The sequence below is a fragment of the Pogoniulus pusillus genome, chromosome 37, assembly GCF_015220805.1.
Source record: "Pogoniulus pusillus isolate bPogPus1 chromosome 37, bPogPus1.pri, whole genome shotgun sequence".
In the NCBI taxonomy this organism is placed as follows: Eukaryota; Metazoa; Chordata; class Aves; order Piciformes; family Lybiidae; genus Pogoniulus; species Pogoniulus pusillus.
In genome coordinates, this window is record NC_087300.1 from 1,294,549 (window position 1) to 1,311,312 (window position 16,764).

Consider the following 16,764-nt stretch of genomic DNA (forward strand, 5'->3'; position numbering starts at 1 on the left):
CCATTGGCCCCAGCATCTGCTGTGTGATTTATGAATGAATAGCACGCTGCCTCCCTGCCTGCTGCTCTCAGATCCCCTTCCCTTAACTACAAAACAGATCCAGACAGCCGCATGGTCCCACTGAGCGCAGGGCTCCTGAGAGCTGGAGGCAGAGGCTGTGATGAATTTTTAATAGAAAGCTTCCTCCTTGAGTCAGGACCAGCAGAGCTGCTGCTGAACAGCAGCCACAGGAGCCCAGCACGGTGGGGGCTGGAAGGGACCTCTGCAGATCAGCCAGTCCAACCCCTCCACTAAAGCAGGGGCACCCACAGCGTCTTGCTCGGGATCACAAGGCCCAGGTGGGGTTGGAAGCTCTCCAGGGAAGGAGGCTCCACAGCCTCTCTGGGCAGCCTGCTCCAGGGCTCTGCACCCTCATACCAAACAAGTTTCTCTTTAAGGTCAAGTGTAACCTCCTGTGTTCTGGTTTGTGCCTCTTGCCCTTGTCCTGTCAGTAGCCACTTCTGGCAAGAGCCCAGCCCCATCCTCTTGTCCTTCACCCTTCAGATATTTGTATACATTGATCAGGTCCCCTCTTGGGCTCCTCTTCTCCAGGCTGAGCAGCCCCAGGGCTCTCAGCCTTTCCTCCTCACAGAGATGCTCCAGGCCCCTCAGCATCTGCATAGCCTCTGCTGGACCCTCTCCAGTGGTTGCCAGAGCCTGGAGCAGGCTGCCAAGGGAGGCTGTGGGTCAGGGTGCTTTGGGGAGGCAGTTGCATGTTGCTCTGAGGATACCAAGGTGAAGTAATTTGGGTGCCCTTTCCAACAGGTTGCTGCCAACATAAAAAGAGCTTGGAGAAGTGGGTGGATGCAGGACTGTGAGTGGGCACGGGGTGGATAAAGTGCCAGAGCAGGAAAGGCAGGGAATGTAACCCCGGCCTGCATCCAAAGATGTGTGGCCAGCAGGTGGAGAGAGGCGATCTTGTCCCTCTAGTCCGCTCTGCTAAGATCACACCTACAATGCTGGGGCCAGCTCTGGAGTCCTCAGCACAGGAGAGACATGAACGAGTTAGAAGGGATCCAGAAGGGGGCACAGCAATGCTGGGAGGGCTGGAGGGGCTCTGCTGTGAGGCCAGGCTGAGAGAGTTGGGGATGTTCAGCCTGGAAGAGAGAACACTCCAGGGAGACCTTCTGGTGGCCTTTCAGTGCTTAAAGGGGCCAGTAACGAACATGGAGAGAGACTTCTGAGCAGGGTCTGTTGTAACAGGACAGGGTTGGTGGGGGATGATTCGAACTAAAAGAAGGAGAATCAGACTGGAGACAAGGAGGACATCTTTTACACTGAGAGTGGTGAGACACTGACCCAGGCTGCCCAGAGAGGTGGGAAATGTCCCATGCCTGGAACAATTCCAGGTCAGGTTGCCTCGGGCTCTGAGCAGCCTGCTCTAGTTGCAAATGTCCCTGCCGGCTGCAGAGGGGAGTTGGAACTCGATAAAGATCCCTGCACACCCAAACCAATCTGCGACTCTGTGATCCTATAAACCTGTAAACGAGCATCTCGCTGCCGGGAAGCGGCTCTGTTCGGGCTGCGGTTATTCAGCAGACCAGGAGTGGGGTCAGCGGTCCAGAGATAGTCCCGGAGCGCCTTCGGCCGCCCCGTCGCGGAGCTGCCGTAGCGAAGCCTTAGCGCAAACTAGCGGCGATGCTGCGGCACTGCAGCTGCCGAGCATGCGCTCTGTGACGCTCTGCTCATCCCTCTCCCTGCCTTCCCTGCTCCCCGGGGTGGGGGGTATCAGGGTACCAGGATGGGGTCGGACCGAACCCTCAACAAACTCCGTCCGGATCTATCAGGTCCTCCTCTTCCGCAGCTCCGGAGTGTCTGGGCCCCCCCCCCCCCCCGCCGCTGCTGAAAGAGAGGTGAAAAATAGAACGGAACCCGGCAGCAGCTTTCACCTAAAAAGGGCAAAATGTGAGGGCCGGTAACTGCGGGAGGCATGAGGGGCTGGCGGCATCCCCCCGAGACAAGCTGAGCTCTAAATTGCCCGCGCCACCGGCTCGACGGACCGGGCTCTGCCAGGGGGGTGGCCGGTGCAGCCACCGGCGCTGTCCCGGTTGTTAGCGGCTCGCTGTTGGTTCGCTCCTTCGAAGCACAAACCCCTCGCGATTTTTATTTCTTTGGGGCAAACCGGGGAGGTGTCTGGGTTATGGCGAGCAGGAGATGCGGAGCCCGCCCGCTTCCACCCACCCAGGCACCGCGGCTTGAGGAGGAGGATGGTGTCTTAGTTTGCGGGGGGACTTCAGAAGAAGGAGAACTTTGGGGCGTCCCTGGGTTTATTTTGTTTCGGTTTAATGAAAAATTGCGTTTCGCACCGGGCAGTCTAGAACCGGGAACGCTGTGGCCAAGCCGGCTCCGCTCCTACGGGCCGTCTCGGTCTCTTAACACCACCGGCAGCCCCCGGTGGAGCGAAGTCCCACCAGGAAACCACTGGGCAGAGAAACCTTCGCCTTGGCCCCGATTCTTCCCTCCTCTTCTCCCTCGTCCACTCCGCGGTTCGGCGTTTCCGCGGCCGCGGCACCGCGGGCAGCCGTGGAGTGGAGCAAACCGGTGCCTTCGTTGTGTTCCCGCAGAACCGTGGCTTCGCCACGAATTCTGTCGCCAACGAGTCCGGCCGGAGCCATCGGCTTTGCCCGCAGCCGCAGCCCCGTAGGACCTACCGGGGGCACCGGAGGCTGCGGGCGCCCCGGGGCCGCCGGAGATGAGGCGGTTTTCATTTATTTGGAGTGTGCAGACTGGAGAGCAGCGGTTTGCACCGAGCTACCCGCGCCGGCGGCGGTTGCGCCAGTGGCCGCCAGTGGCTGCCCCGCGGCCGCCGCTTCCCCCTGTCCCTCCACGGCCGAGCCACCGCGGGGAGGGGGCAGCGGGCGCGCCTGGCAGAGGGGGAGGCGGCAGGGTTCGCCCTGTATTTCCAGCCCCTCTGCACGGCAGCGGCTGCAGCCTCAAACCGGCCTCATCGCGCCCCAAAACCCTCCGGTGGTGACGGCGGCGAGAAGCCACTGGGGCCCCGACGTGCGACCGCCCCCCCCCCCGCCGGGTCAGCCCCGCCGGGGCGTGACTGCCGGAGCCCCGCCTGCACCGGCCGAGGCCACGCCTCGTAGCAGCGACCACGCCCCTTTGTCCCGCGGGCGCTAGCTGGCGGGAGGGGCGAAGGACCCCCGCGGCCCCCCCCCCATTGGCGCAGCGCCTCGTCCGTCAGGGCGCGGCCCGCCCCCCCTGGGGCCGGCAGTAAATACGGTACCGGGCGGCGCGGCTGACACTTGGGAGCTGGTTTTCGGGGCCGCCCGACCGAGGGTGCCCGACCGCGACGTGGCTCTGCCGGGGCTCCGCACCGTCTCTTCCCGGGCGGGCCGGACGGGACCGCAGAAAAACCACCGGGAACGGAGCCCAGAACCGGGCGGGAGCCAACGACCCGCACCGTTTCCTTAGCGCCGCCCCGCCGAGGACGGCGGTCTGCCGGGACGGAACGAGGCAGCGCGGGTCTCGGCCGCCGCTGCCCCCGCCGCGCCCCGCTACCGAACCCCGTCGCAACTGAGCGGTGGGCACCGGACCCCGCCAGGTCCCTCCTCGTACCCCTGGGCCGCGGCGGCTCCCTGACGCCCGCCGTTGTGATGCGTATTCCCGTAGACCCGAGCACCAGCAGGCGCTTTACACCCCCCTCCACGGCTTTCCCCTGCGGCAAAATGGGCGAGAACAGCGGAGCGCTGGGGGCCGCCGCACCGGGAGCCAGGGCTCGGCCCGAAGTCCGCTCCGTCGTGGATGTACTGGCCGACCACGCCGGCGAACTGGTGCGAACCGATAGCCCCAACTTCTTGTGCTCCGTGCTGCCGTCCCACTGGAGGTGCAACAAGACCCTACCGGTCGCCTTCAAGGTAAGCGGCGAGCTGGGGCTGGGGGCGAAGAGTCTGTGGCCAGACCGGAGTGGGGGGTGGGGGTGGTGTCTCGGAGGGACCGGGACCGGGCCCGGCTCCGGGCTCGCCTTTCGCACCAATTCGCTCGCCTTTTGCCCTCTTTCATTTTAACTCGCTCCTGACATCACCTTCACAAGGGAGCCCGGGTTATTATTTTTAATCAAGTCTCCGCATTGCCCCGCGGTCACAGCATCTTAGATATTCCGTACAGTTAGGAGCTCTCAGGCAACTTTGAAGTTTAATGAGAGTGGAGGTTAATTACCTTCCTGGGAGAGAGAGAGGCAGGCGAAGCAGATCTAATCTGCAAAAAGAAACCAGAAAGCTGAAGCATCGGCACCGAGCTGCTCTCCCCGGGCTCCCCGCGGCAGCCCGGCTCCGCTCCATCGGGACGGGGTGACCCCAAGGGACGTCCTCGGCCGGGCACTGCCGCCGCTGCGCCGCCGCAGCCCGGGGCGTCAGGGAACGATGTTGAGGCGAAGAAAGCCAAAAATGAGAGTGAGGAGAGCCAGGGCGAGCCAGGCAGGACGGCATCAGATTCCCGGGGATGTGAAGGGGTTTGGAAACGGCTTCCTCCGGCCGTACCGGTGCCGGCAGCCCGGGGTGCTGCTCCCCTTGCAGGAGGTTCCTTCTCGGCCCCTCCGCCTGCTCCCCATGCTTCCCCCGGGCCGGGCGCAGAGCTACGAGGCCCCGGCGGCGGCCGCCCTACTCTCGACAGCACTTGATTTCCACCCCCGCCAAATCAACCAGAATTAAAGCATCACACCCCCATGGTGGGACCGAGAGCGGGCCGAGCACACCTCCCCATCCCACGAAAACCGTTTTTCCTTTAAACCCTGTTTTTAAGCTCATTTCCCCTTCCTTCAGCCTTCCTCAGGGGCTCGACTTGCTTTTGGTTTTGCTTTGGTTTCGGGGTGGTTTTAGAGGCGAAACCGTAGGTCAGGTTAGCTCCGACCGCGAGCATTTTTAGCCTAAAATCCTCTCGTGTTGCCCTAGGTCGTAGCGCTCGGAGATGTCCCCGATGGGACGGTGGTGACGGTCATGGCAGGGAACGATGAAAACTACTCGGCCGAGCTCCGCAACGCCTCCGCCGTGATGAAAAACCAAGTAGCGAGATTTAACGACCTCCGATTTGTTGGCAGAAGCGGCAGGGGTAGGTACCGGCCGGGAAATGGTTCCTTTTTTATTTGGCTTTTTAGGCGAGAAAGAGGGGAAAAAAAAACAGCTTTAATTTTAACTAATTTCATTTTAATTTGGCTTCGTTCGATGTAATGGTAAGAGGCTGCAGCTCACCCACCGCTGGTTTCGTTGCTGCGGGATGGTTTTGTCACACTGGGACGAACCTCTACCCCCAGCCCCACACCACATCCCGAGCGGGATGCAGCAGGGAATGCAGGAGCAGCCTCTGCCGACCTCTCCCTCCCCCGGCTCTTCCCCGCTCATCCCTGGATTTTCCCTTCGCTGAGAGGTCGAGAAAGGATGGTGGAGGGGAAAAAAAAATCCCAACCTCGTTGTAAAACCTGCGCGGTGGAGTAAGGCAGCTTCTCTCAGGTGCATGGGCTGTTAAGCAGCCTAATTCCCCCAGGTTTTATCCCAGATCCTCATAAATTTAAGCCTAAATATTCCTGATTTTATCCCAAATCCTCAAAAACAAATTAAGCAAAAATAAATTCCCTATTTTGTTCCAAATCGTCAAGAATTTGAGCTCGAATTTCTCTCATCGGGGAGATGAAAGGAGGCAGCAGCGGTGCCTGCACGGTGCGGCCCCTCCGCAGGTGGTTCTGCTCAGGGACCGAACCCACCTGGCAGCTGCTCTTGGAATGGTGCAAAATCCAGGATTTAAAGTAAAATCCTAACCCGGGTCTCGGCAAGGAGGACCCGCAGCGGGCAGAGCTGCAGGCAAGCTCAGTTCCCTCGGGAGATGCGGGACCCAGGCAGAATTCGGGGGTGGGTTTTTTTAGGGGGAAAAATCGTTTATTTTCTCCACGTTTTGCTGCGTGGAAAAAAGCAGGGAGGGGAATTCTGCTTTTTGCCCACGGAGGTTGGCTCCATCATTCAGCCTCAGCCGGATCACGCTGCTGGCTTTCCCTAAACACAGAGTGAAGGAAACAGGGCTGTGCCATCCCGGGAGAGGGAAAGAAATCCTCCAAACCCACGGAAGGCGAGCGGGTAGGGGGAGCGGAGCCTTCCCACCTCATCCCTAGCAGCCGGATTCTACTTGAATTTCGAAGCGGATAAAGAGAATTTTCAGCCTTTCCTCCCCAATAAACGCTGCGGAGCGGAGCCCTTTAATTGCTCATTTAAACTGAAAGGGGAATACTACATTTTAATGGCCATATGGCAGCGTTCTCGCCGAGGCTTCGAACATCCACACACGATGTCAGCTATATTTTGACTTCTCTGCATTAATTAGGAGCACCGATGTTAGGAATTATTTGCATGTAATAACTGTTTACTTGTTCCTCTTTATGAAACTGGAATAGTTTACATTCTTTCATACATTTCCTTTTTCCTGTTGGCTCCTTCTCTATGTTGCAGTTTCTTTTAAAACTCTCCACTTAACTGGTTGCAGGTTGATGGATGGAAAATGTTTGTTGGTTTGTTGTTTTGGTGTGTTGGGGTTTTATTTTCTCCTTTTATGAATTAAGCTTTCATTTCTGTAATCAATTATTCCCTTAGGCTCGCTTCCTTCTGCTTTTCGGGTGGGTTGTCTGCTTAGTTTTTCCTTTTCTCTTAATTCTCATTACACAAATCTCCCAGCTGAAAGCAACCCAAGCTCAGCCTGACCCTTGAATTCATTACTAACTCTCCTCCTCTGCAGTCCCAAGCTCTCAATTCACAGTAGTTTGCTGTCTCAGGAAGCACTTCAGTGAAGAGACTCTTTCCTTGGGCAGGGTCCTGGCAAAGGCTCATTGCAGCAGTGAAAACACCTCCGCTGCCTCTAAAAGGCTTTGGAGCGAGGACTGTACCTCAAGTGCTGATATATTATTTAGTTCTTAGAAGTATATTGTCCTGGGATCAGGCTCTGTAACGTTCGCAGAGCTCTAACCCCATCGGAGCTCCCTGGGGCTGGTGCGGAGGTGGCACAGTTGGGTTTTCTCTTAGGGCAAAGCACGTTTGTAGCTCCCCGGGTACAGCCGAGCCTCTCCGACTCTTTCGGATCCATTTAACACGAAAAATCGTTTCTGTGGCGTTTTTATTCTGAACATCACACTTAATTTCCCTTTTCTTGGCTTAATCCCTGCAAGCCTGGTGCTGGTTTCGTTTATCCTGGCAGAAATTTGATTTTGCTGCAAAATATTTTGTCGGAGCAGAGCTCTGTGTGTTTGTGTCACTGGATGCGTGGACGTGTGCGTCTGTAAACACGCACAGCCAGCAGCCTGAGCTGCAAGGAGCCCTTCAAACCAGAGCAGCTCTAAACGTGAGCTGAAATGGTTCAAGAGTGGGCACTATGGAAATTAACGTTCTGAGGATCGTTCCCCGGCAATGCGAGCTGGGAAGAGCAGGTCGTTGCCCGAGCTCCTCCAAAATTACCATCCCCCTGTGAGAGACAAACAGACGGGGGAAGGATTCGTTTGCTTCTAAGCTTTGCTCCAAAAAAAACCATAACAGCAACCCCCAAACCCCTTTTCTGCTCGGATCTTGGCGTGAAACGAAAGTCGAAGCCAGGAGGATGCTGCTCTCCCAGCCGCAATATCCTCAGGGAGCCGTAGGTGCTTCCAAACCCACCCAGGAGCTGGGATCCAGCCCCTCTCAGCCGGCAAAGTGGGGCTGGGGCAGAGTGGGAGTGATTAACCTTAGCTCAGCTTCCCAAGAAGGCGGGAAATGAGTAAAAATGATGCTGAGTAATAATTGTCGTTTTCGATTCATGGGAGGGTTTCTGCGAGCTGGTGAGAGACGTAAAAACGGCCTGGCAGGCTCTGTGCTGCGGCTGCCCTCCCTGGAGAGCTGCTGGGCGGAGAGCAGGGGCTGCAGAACCGAAATGCAGGGAAGTTACTGCCCACGGAGCATAAAATACTCGAAATACAAACGGAGGTGATGCAGCAGTTTGCGGGGAGCTGGGCGAGGAGCTGCCGGGCTCAGCGTTGCGCGGCTCACAAGCTGGACTTTGCCTGCATGCTGCCGGCTCCTTTCCCTTCCCTCCTCCCGCAGAACTTCCTAAACAACTACTCCTAATAATCTTCGTCCCTGCACTCCTGTTCGGCAAAGATTCTGCCAACAAGCCCTCGGTGTTGGTTGGGTTTTACGCGGCCGTGCAGGCACCCGGGAGCCTATGCACCGCCCGGCTGCGGCTGCTCGGCTCCTCCGCGCAAGTTGTCAGCAGAATCGTTCCAGTGGGGACTGAAATTATGCTCGGGAGGGTGGGAAATGATTTTTTTTTTTTTTTTGGTCGTTTTGGTGCAGAAAATGAACTGAAACTTGGTGCAGAGTTTAGCCCCGAGGCAGCGCAGGGATTGATGTTTGCTTGTTGCTTGAAAGCCAGGATTTCCCTTTCCAACGCATCCACAGAGGAATTCTCCCACCTGGGCTGATCGCAGGATGTTCTCCAGAAGAGAGAATTACATTTTTCCTTTTATCATTCCTCTTTCCCCCCCCTCTTTTCCCCCCTCCTTTATTTCCCCCCTTTCTTTCTGGCAGTATAAGTGCTGGTTCTGTATTCTCGGGTCCAGCTCTGTAGACAGATGAGTCTGAAGCCAAAACCCCTAATCCCTTTAGGGGAAAAGGGAAGGGAGGTGGTTTCTTACTGCATTTATTAGTTGTGAAATGAAGGCTGGGGGAGCTAAGGGCTACTGCTCACGCATTTCCAGCCTAATTCCTGCTGGGATTTAGACCTCTGAAATACTCTATGCCTTTGAAATCCCACGATGACTGCTTTAGGGAGGGTGGGGGGGTAGAGTGGTTTGCTCCCTTGCCTGTGCAGCCTCCCTCCTTTACCCGAGGGAATCCCTGTCCAGGGAGACTGTGGGAGAGCAGAGGTCCTTCCCCTGGAGAAGTCTTCCTCCTGCTCTCCTGAAGCCACCCCATTAGCTGGACATGGAAAGGGAGGAGAATGTGAGATGGAGATGCCAAGGCTGTGGAAGGTGAATGGGGTTGGGTTGTGGACAGGTGCTGGGAGAGGAGAGAGGGAGGATAAACCTCCTCTGATGCCCAAATGGGTTTTGGGCTGCAGATGGAAACCTGTTGTGCTACAGCAAGGGTTGTGTTTGTGCGAAACTGAGCTCCCAAGAACTCCACTGCTGTACCCCTGTTTTTTAAGGTGACAAGCTTAGTGCTTCAGAAACATCTCTGGAAGCTCCCATGGTGGTGTCTGAACTCTTCCCCAGCAGCAAGTCTCCTGCTCTTTTGTGAGAGCTGGGACAAGGGGACAGTTTCTGCAGTCAGCTGTTTGGTGGCCACTTTTGGGCACCAAAGCTGGCCAGGTTCAGTTTCCAGCTTCTAGCCCTGGCTCACGTAAGTGAGTAGCTGAATGGCCAAGACCCCAGTGCAGATCCCCTCCAAGGGTCAATGTCCCTGTGGGGGGCATCCACGGACACATACCCACCAGCATCCCCTCACAAATGCCAGCACCACCTTGCTCCAGCAGGAACATCCCATGGGTGCCAGGACCCAAATCCATCCCTCACAGAGGGAGCTCTGCATCCAGAGCTGCATTTCAGGCTAGGATTCCCATGGGAAAAAGGGAAGCATCTAGAGCGGGAAGGCACCAGGAAGCTGCTGTGGGTGGAGGGGTCGATATGGGGACAGGGCAGGGGAAGCAGGGGACAAGTGACTTTTTGCTCTAGGAAGGTCCTGGCTCCTGCTCTGAAGCAGGTCCAAGGCTCCCTCTGCTGCAGCCAGCTGAAGCCCAGCGGGAGCCGTCCCAGCTTTGTGTCTCGGCAGCGACGTCTCATAAAATTAAATGATGTGTGTGGTGGAGCTCGGTGGCTGTGGAGACTTGTGTCTGAGCTTGCTCCAGCAGGAGCCTTCTGCTGCCGCAAGAGCTGAGCCCATGTGAATATCCTCATTTCTCTTACACTGTGCTTTCTTGTTTGTTTTTTCTCTCTTTCCCCACATCTTTCCCCCCGTCCTTCTCAGGAAAAAGCTTCACCCTGACCATCACTGTCTTCACCAACCCCACCCAAGTCGCTACCTATCACCGAGCCATTAAAGTGACTGTGGACGGACCCCGGGAGCCACGAAGTGAGTGATGTGTTTTATTTGGCAGCACTCAGAAATGCACCGGGAAAGGGAGGGAGTGTGTGCGCAGGGGACCGAGCTCTCCGCGGCCAGAGGATGCAGGATGTCTCTGCGGCCAGGCAAAGGCAGCCAGGACCAGCAGTGTGCGGAGATAAGGAGATGTTGGTGAAGCCAAGCGAGCCCCAGGAGCACAACGCTGCAGTGGGCATGGCTTGGCAGCCTGGATTTTCTCTGGACGCTGCAGTGTCCCTGCTGGCTCTCACATCCCATCCCGAGGGGGTGATTTTACTGCTCTGCTCCTCGTGGTGGTCGGGACATGGGAGGGGCAACACTTTGGGCATCAGGGGCAAAATTAGAAAGGACTCAAACTCGGTGGCACACAGAGGGGTTGCAAAACGGCAGGGATGCTGTGTGCCTGGCTAAACATATTGGCAACTTTCCTCCACACTGTGCTTGTGTTTGTCTGGCCCAGGAGAGCTCGGCGAGCGCCTTCCCCTTTGGGTTTAGTGGCGGTTTCGCTTTCGGGTTGTCAAAGGCTCTGGCTGGCAGTGCCCGTGGCTGGGGGCTGCGTCGCTCAAGAAAACCAAAGAGATGATTCAACCACAGAATTGTCTCTGTTTTGATCGAGCAGGTTCCTGGGCGCAGGCTGATGCCTCTTGGTTGAGGGTGGCTCTTCGGAGAGGCAGCTGCGAGCAGCCCTCGCTGGGTTGGTTTTCAGCATCAGGCTGGTTCGAGCCCCTCCTTGGCACTTCTCACGATCCGAGGAGGGCAGGGAAATGCTGGAGGAGTTTCCTTTTTTTGCCAGGAGTAGGTGGCTTTTTTGCTGTCTGGGACCCCACTCTGTGGGTGGGACCCCATCCCTAGGACCTCCTTCTCCAGCTTTTTGCTCCGTCTTCACCTTCCTGCTCGCTCAGCAGCACCCCAGGGACTATAAAGCAGAGTTTGTTCCCTTTGCGTGTAAAGCTGTCGGTGCCCAAATGGAAGGGAAACTGCTTGATCCTTCTAAACATGCTTCAGAAAACATCTTCTGTTGATGCTGTCGTTGGGCCATTGGTGCCCCTTGATGTCAGGCCAGGTGGAGGCTGTTGCCTCAGCGAGGGGGTTTGATTCATGTTGGGGTTGTTTGGATTTTCCTTCCCCCTTGATTTCCATTTTGAAGCAGGAGAGGCTTGCCGGGAGCCTGTCAAGCTGCTGGGCTGGATTAGCAAAGCCTGGGCAGTGCAAGGCTCTTGGTTTTGCTTTTAAGCCCAAAAGACAAGGCAGGGCCCTGTTGTGGGGCTGCGGTGGTGATTAAAGGTGGGTCGTGGTGGGTTGCTGAGCCACCGGGACCAGGGCTGGGAGGGAAACCAGACAGGGCTTGGGCAGGGAATTTCACAACTTTTCCAAGTCAGGAATAGAAACCAGGTCTCCTGACTCCTGGCTCAGCCTCTTATCTGCTCTATCAGATCACCTTTCTAATAATAATAATCATCAAGCTCATCCTCAGGAATACATAAATAATAATACAAGGTGAGATAGTTGCCACTCTCCGCGTTTGGTTTGCTCTGATTTCCCTGATAGCCAAACCCCTGCTGAATCATTCCTGCTCCTCCTGAATTTCAACAGCTTGGCCCCAGCACTCCCCAGCTTTAATTTCAATTTTCTGATACAGAGGGAAGGGCTCCGTGGCCGGGCAGGGAGCTGGGGGCAGAGCCCTGGGCACACTCACCCAGCTCTGCTTGGGCTGAGGCTGTGCCTTCGTCTGGCAGAATAAGGCAAAACCAGAGGATGGAGCCACTCGTCCTGGCTCTGCCCTGCGGTGCCCCAGGGCTGCCCTCCCTGGGATGTAGCCCAGGCTGCAAAGTCATCAGTTCTCTGCTTTTAGTTCTTTCTTCTCGATTCGTGGATCTCGAGAAGTTTGTGCTGGAGGTGTAGGCTCCTGGAGGAGGTCTGTGTGGTGCTTGTTTGCTGCTTCCCTTCACCCCGCAGTTGGAGCTCTCCTCTATTCCTGCACCCCCACAGCCTGACTGAAGGAGTTTAGACTCTGGACGTGCTCTGTTGGATTAAATGTTTTCAGATGAGCATAGATTTGTTGCTTGTGAAGGTAATATTTTTGATTCCCAGTTTAACCCTGAAGATTAAATTGACAGCTACTTATTTTCAGAAGGAAAATCAAACCTCCTTCTTTTTTCCTCCCTTCCAAACCAGCCCCCACCTTTCCCTTCCAAATAAACCTCTTTTTTTCCTCTCCCAAATGAATTCTCTTCTTCTTTTATCCTCCCCAATCAACCCTCTCTTTCTTTTCCCCCTCCCAAATCGAGCTCCCTTTTTATTCCCCCCCCCCCCCCCTCCCAAATCGGGCCCCTTCTCTTTATCTCCTCTTCCAGATCGAAACCCTTCTGTTTTCTGTCCCAAATCAACCCATTCTTTTTTTCATCTCAAATCAATCTTTTCTCCCCTTCCAAATCAACACCCACCCACCCACACCCCCCCCTCTTTTCTTTTCCTGGCCGTATTTTGGGATGACCTTTCCTAACGAACGCGAAACTCACCCAAATAATTAAATAACTCCCTTTTGCCCTCCCCCTCTCTGCGGTGCTCTGCAGCAACCCTCGGTGTGGAAATACCTGCTGCAAACCCATCCGGGCTCTCCGCTTGGCAATGCGAAGCGGTTCTCCAGGTGAACCTGCCGCTGGGTGGCTCTCTGGTTGTAGCACCCCCGAGCCGCTCCGGCGACCGGAGCCGGTTACAGCCCCGCCGATAGCCAACCCCCGGGCGAAAGCGATGCTCTGTGCTGCCCGACCCCTGCTGCTTGGCTTCGGGAGGTGAGAGCTGCCAGCAGGGATCACATTCTTCATAGAGGATGATGGTAGAATAGGTTAGTTTGGAAGGGACTTCTAAAGCTTATCCAGTTCCAATCCCCCTGCCATAGGCAGGGACAGCTCCCGCTGGAACAGGTTACTCAAGGTTTCATCCAACCTGGTCCTGAACATCTCCAGGGAGATCAAAGATCACATTGGGTGCTTCTGTACTCCACAACCTCCCTGGGAAACCTGTGCCAGTGTCTCACCCCCCTCAACCTGTGCCAGTCTCTCACCACCCTCACTGTCAAGAACCCTTTCCTAATATCCAGTTTCAATCTCCCTTCTGCCACTTCAAACCCATTCCTCCTCCTCCTCCTCCTCTCATTACCAGACTTTGTCAATAGTCCCTCCCCAGCCTTTCTGTAGCCTCCTTCAGGTCCTGGAAGGCCACTCCAAGGTCTCTTTGAAGCCTTCTCTTCTCCAGGCTGAAAAGCTCCAACTCTTGTAGCCTGTTCTCATAGCAGAGCTGCTGCAGCCCTCTGAGCATCTTTGTAGCCCAAGTTCTTCCCAGGTTGGAAGTGAGCTCCAAGCTCCACCAGCCCAACCTAGCACCCAGCCCTGCCCAACCAACCAGACCATGGCACTAAGTGCCCCAGCCAGGATTGGCTGCAACACCTCCAGCCATGGGCACTGCACCACCTCCCTGGACAGCCCATTCCAATGCCAATCACTCTCTCTGACAACAACTTCCTCCTCACATCCAGCCTAGACCTGCCCTGGCACAGCTTGAGACTGTTTTTAAACACAGAAATCCCTGTGCCCAAATACCTTTGGACATGAGGGAAAACTCTTTTTCCAATGAGAGGAGTGGTCAGGGACTGGAATGAGCTGCCCAGGGAGGCGGTGGAGTCATCAACCCTGGATGTGGATTGGTGATTCCACCACTTCCCTGGGTTTAAAGGTCGTCTGGATGTGGTGCTTGAGGATATGGTTTAAGGTGAATCTTGTTGGACCTGGTGAGCCTGAGAGGCTTTGCCAGCCTGCATGTTTCTGTGATTCTGTCTGCAGCTACCTGAGAGGGGGTCACAGCCAGGTGAGGGTTGCTCTCTCCTCCTGAGTGTCAAGTGATAGGACGAGATGGAATGGCCTCAAGTTGCAGCAGGGAAAGGTTGGTTAGGTTGGATGTCAGAAGACAATTCTTCCCTGAAAGGGTTCCCAAAGACTGGCACAGGCTGCCCAGGGAGGAGGTGCCTGAATCCCCATCCCTTGAGATGCTTCCAAGAGGCAGAGCTGTGGTGCTGAGGGATGTGGTTTAGCAGCAGACTTGGTAGAGTTTAGAGGCTGTTTGGACTCAGTGATCTTGAAGGGCTTTTCCAAGCAAAATGATTCTCTGTTTCTATATATATCTGTGTGCTTCAATACATACATATATAGGGGTTTTCTTTCCTCCTTTTTGGCTGCAGTGCTGGAAATGAGTGGGACCTGGTGTGTGTTGGCTGCTGTTGTGCAGGATCAGCACTGGCCAGGGCTGGAGGCTGGATGTGGGGCAGAGAAGCAGCCTTAATGAGGGAAGAATTGGCCATTTGTCTTGGCACCCTGGGAAAGCCTTGGGCATCCTCTTCTCAGATGCGGTGCAAATTCCTCCAGCAAACGTCCTCGTGGGGTTTTGGGGCTGAGATGTGGCAGGGCTCCAGGCCCCACCTCTGAGCATCCCATTCATCTCCTTACCCTGGGCACATTGCTTCATCGCAGCCCTGGAGGGAGTCTTTCAGCTAAAGCTGTGCCCAAGGAGGAAAAAAAACAAACAGCAAAACTGAGGAGCCTGAAATCGAATGGAGAGGTGCAGGGAAGTGGGTGTAGGGCAGAGCCCCTCGGGGGAGGGCTGGAGTCACCCACCCTGGATTGTGTTTCAGTGCCGTTGGGATGTGGTGCTCGGGGCTAAGGCTCAAGGTGCATCTGGCAGAGTAGAGCTATAGGTTGGACTTGGTGACCCTGAGGAGCTTTGCCAACCTGCCTGTCGCTGTGAAGATTCAGGGGGAGGTGGAGCCGCTGGTGTCAAAGCCACCCGGGCATGGCTGCCTGCAGGCCCTAGCGCTGGGCGCGGAGCGGGGCTGCGCTGGGCGCGGAGCGGGGCTGCGCTGGGCGCGGAGCGGGGCTGCGCTGGGCGCGGAGCGGGGCTGCGCTGGGCGCGGAGCGGGGCTGCGCTGGGCGCGGGGCTGCTGCCGGCGGCGGCTCCGCGGTGCTGCCCAAGCCCTCCCTGCGAGCCACCCCCTGGGCTCCCTCCCAGCGTCCAGCTCACTCCAAGAGATTTCTTTCCCCTTTTTTTCCCCTTGTGCTCAGCCTTTTCCTGGGTTAGGTCTGGAGTGGAAAAAGGACCTTTTTTTCCTCCTCCTTCTTCCTTTTTTCAACTTGACACCTGAGCCCTAAACAAACGGCTCGGCGGGTGCCGAGTGCTGACACTTGGCGCAAACAGGAAGCAATAAAAGAGTTGAACTTCCTCTGGAATTTCCTTCTTTTTTCCTCACTCCCTCCTTCTCCCCCCTCCCTTCTCTGCAGTTCTTTATTTAGCCCTGCTCAGCCGAGCTCCAGCCTTGCTGCAAAGCTCTTTCCCTCTCTCTCTCTCTCATCCGCAGCTGCTTGCAAAACAATCCACAAGAGGCAGAACAGGGAAAAATGAATAGCTGGAAGCTATAGAGGGATGTTTAGTCTGTCCTTGGCTGAATAGGAGCATCCCCAGGGCCACCTCCTCACACTCACCTGTTGGCTGTCATCCTTCTGCCTTGCCCCCCCTCCCTTTTTTGCCCACCTCCGTGGGTCTCTTGTGCAGATCATTTCCCTTTCTCTCCTCTAAATGCCTTTCCTCCTCCTCTTCTTTCACTTCCCTTGCTGCCATTCACTCTTCCTTAACTTCTTTCCCTCCTTTCCAAATCTGTGTCCCTAAGCCCTGGTTTCTGTCCCATCTCTGCTGTCCTGGCCACCCTGGCAAAGAGGAAGAGGAAACCAAGACAACTTCACCACCTACCATAACACTTGTGGGGAAGCACATCTGGACCCAGCTGTGCCCTGCCTCTGGCTGCCAGGGTGCAGAAGGCCCCAGGTGCTGGTGCTGGGAGGGTGGGAAGGGATGCAGGGCAGCCACAGCAGGGTGGCAGAACTGCTCTGCTCGTGTGGGCAGAGCTTGGACCGCTTGGAGTGTCAGGGTGCTGCCTGAGTTTGGGTGGATGGAGCTGGTTTTCTCCACCTCCCCCAGCTAAAAAGTGGTTAGAGGAGAGGAGGGAGCAGGGTGCTGGAGAGAGGCACTGGAGGCTGCAGCCCTTGCTCAGCATCATGCACCTTTGCCTCAGGTTGATCCTCTGTCCTGGGCTGAATGATGAAATGGAGGATGAGGAAAGGTTGGAGCTTGGGTTTCCACACCTGAAGACTGAGGGGTCCTCACATTCCCCCCTTGTCCCCCCCCTTGGCCACAGCAGTGGTGTGAATGCTTGTTGGAGGTGTTGATGGTGTCTGTTGGTGTCATCCACCCTGCTCCTTCTGGCTGCCTGCGTCACATTTGCTGCTTTCGGTTGCGTCTGCTCGGTGTGACCACAGCAAGCACCAAACCGTGTCTGGCGGTGCCATGTCCCAGGCAGCAGGCAGGGAGCAGAAGGGGTTGGCTCAGCCCTCCCTGGGGATGACACATCCCTCGCTGTGGCTTCTTTCTCCATCCTGAAGCCAGGTTGATAAAAGCAGCTCCCTGAATCACCCTGACCTGCCCTGGACCCGGCAGCCCAGGCACACCTCGGCAGTGCTGCCCACACCCTGCACCTCACCACCTCCATCTCTCTCCTCATCCCACGCCCAGCATCTCGCTGACCCCAGCCTCTCAA

General features: G+C 56.4%; 1 protein-coding gene across 2 annotated transcripts in view; it reads left to right on the forward strand.

Moving 5' to 3' along the window:
* Positions 1–3,297: 3,297 nt before the first annotated feature.
* The window catches only part of RUNX3 (RUNX family transcription factor 3), a 42,597-nt gene continuing 29,130 nt past the window's right edge, over positions 3,298–16,764 (forward strand). For both annotated transcript variants that reach the window (XM_064172574.1, XM_064172573.1), the window contains exons 1-3: positions 3,298–3,902; positions 4,935–5,091; positions 10,014–10,118. In XM_064172574.1, the coding sequence (XP_064028644.1) occupies positions 3,642–3,902; positions 4,935–5,091; positions 10,014–10,118 (523 nt within the window). In that variant the 5' untranslated portion in view covers positions 3,298–3,641. The remainder of the gene's footprint in view (positions 3,903–4,934; positions 5,092–10,013; positions 10,119–16,764) is intronic.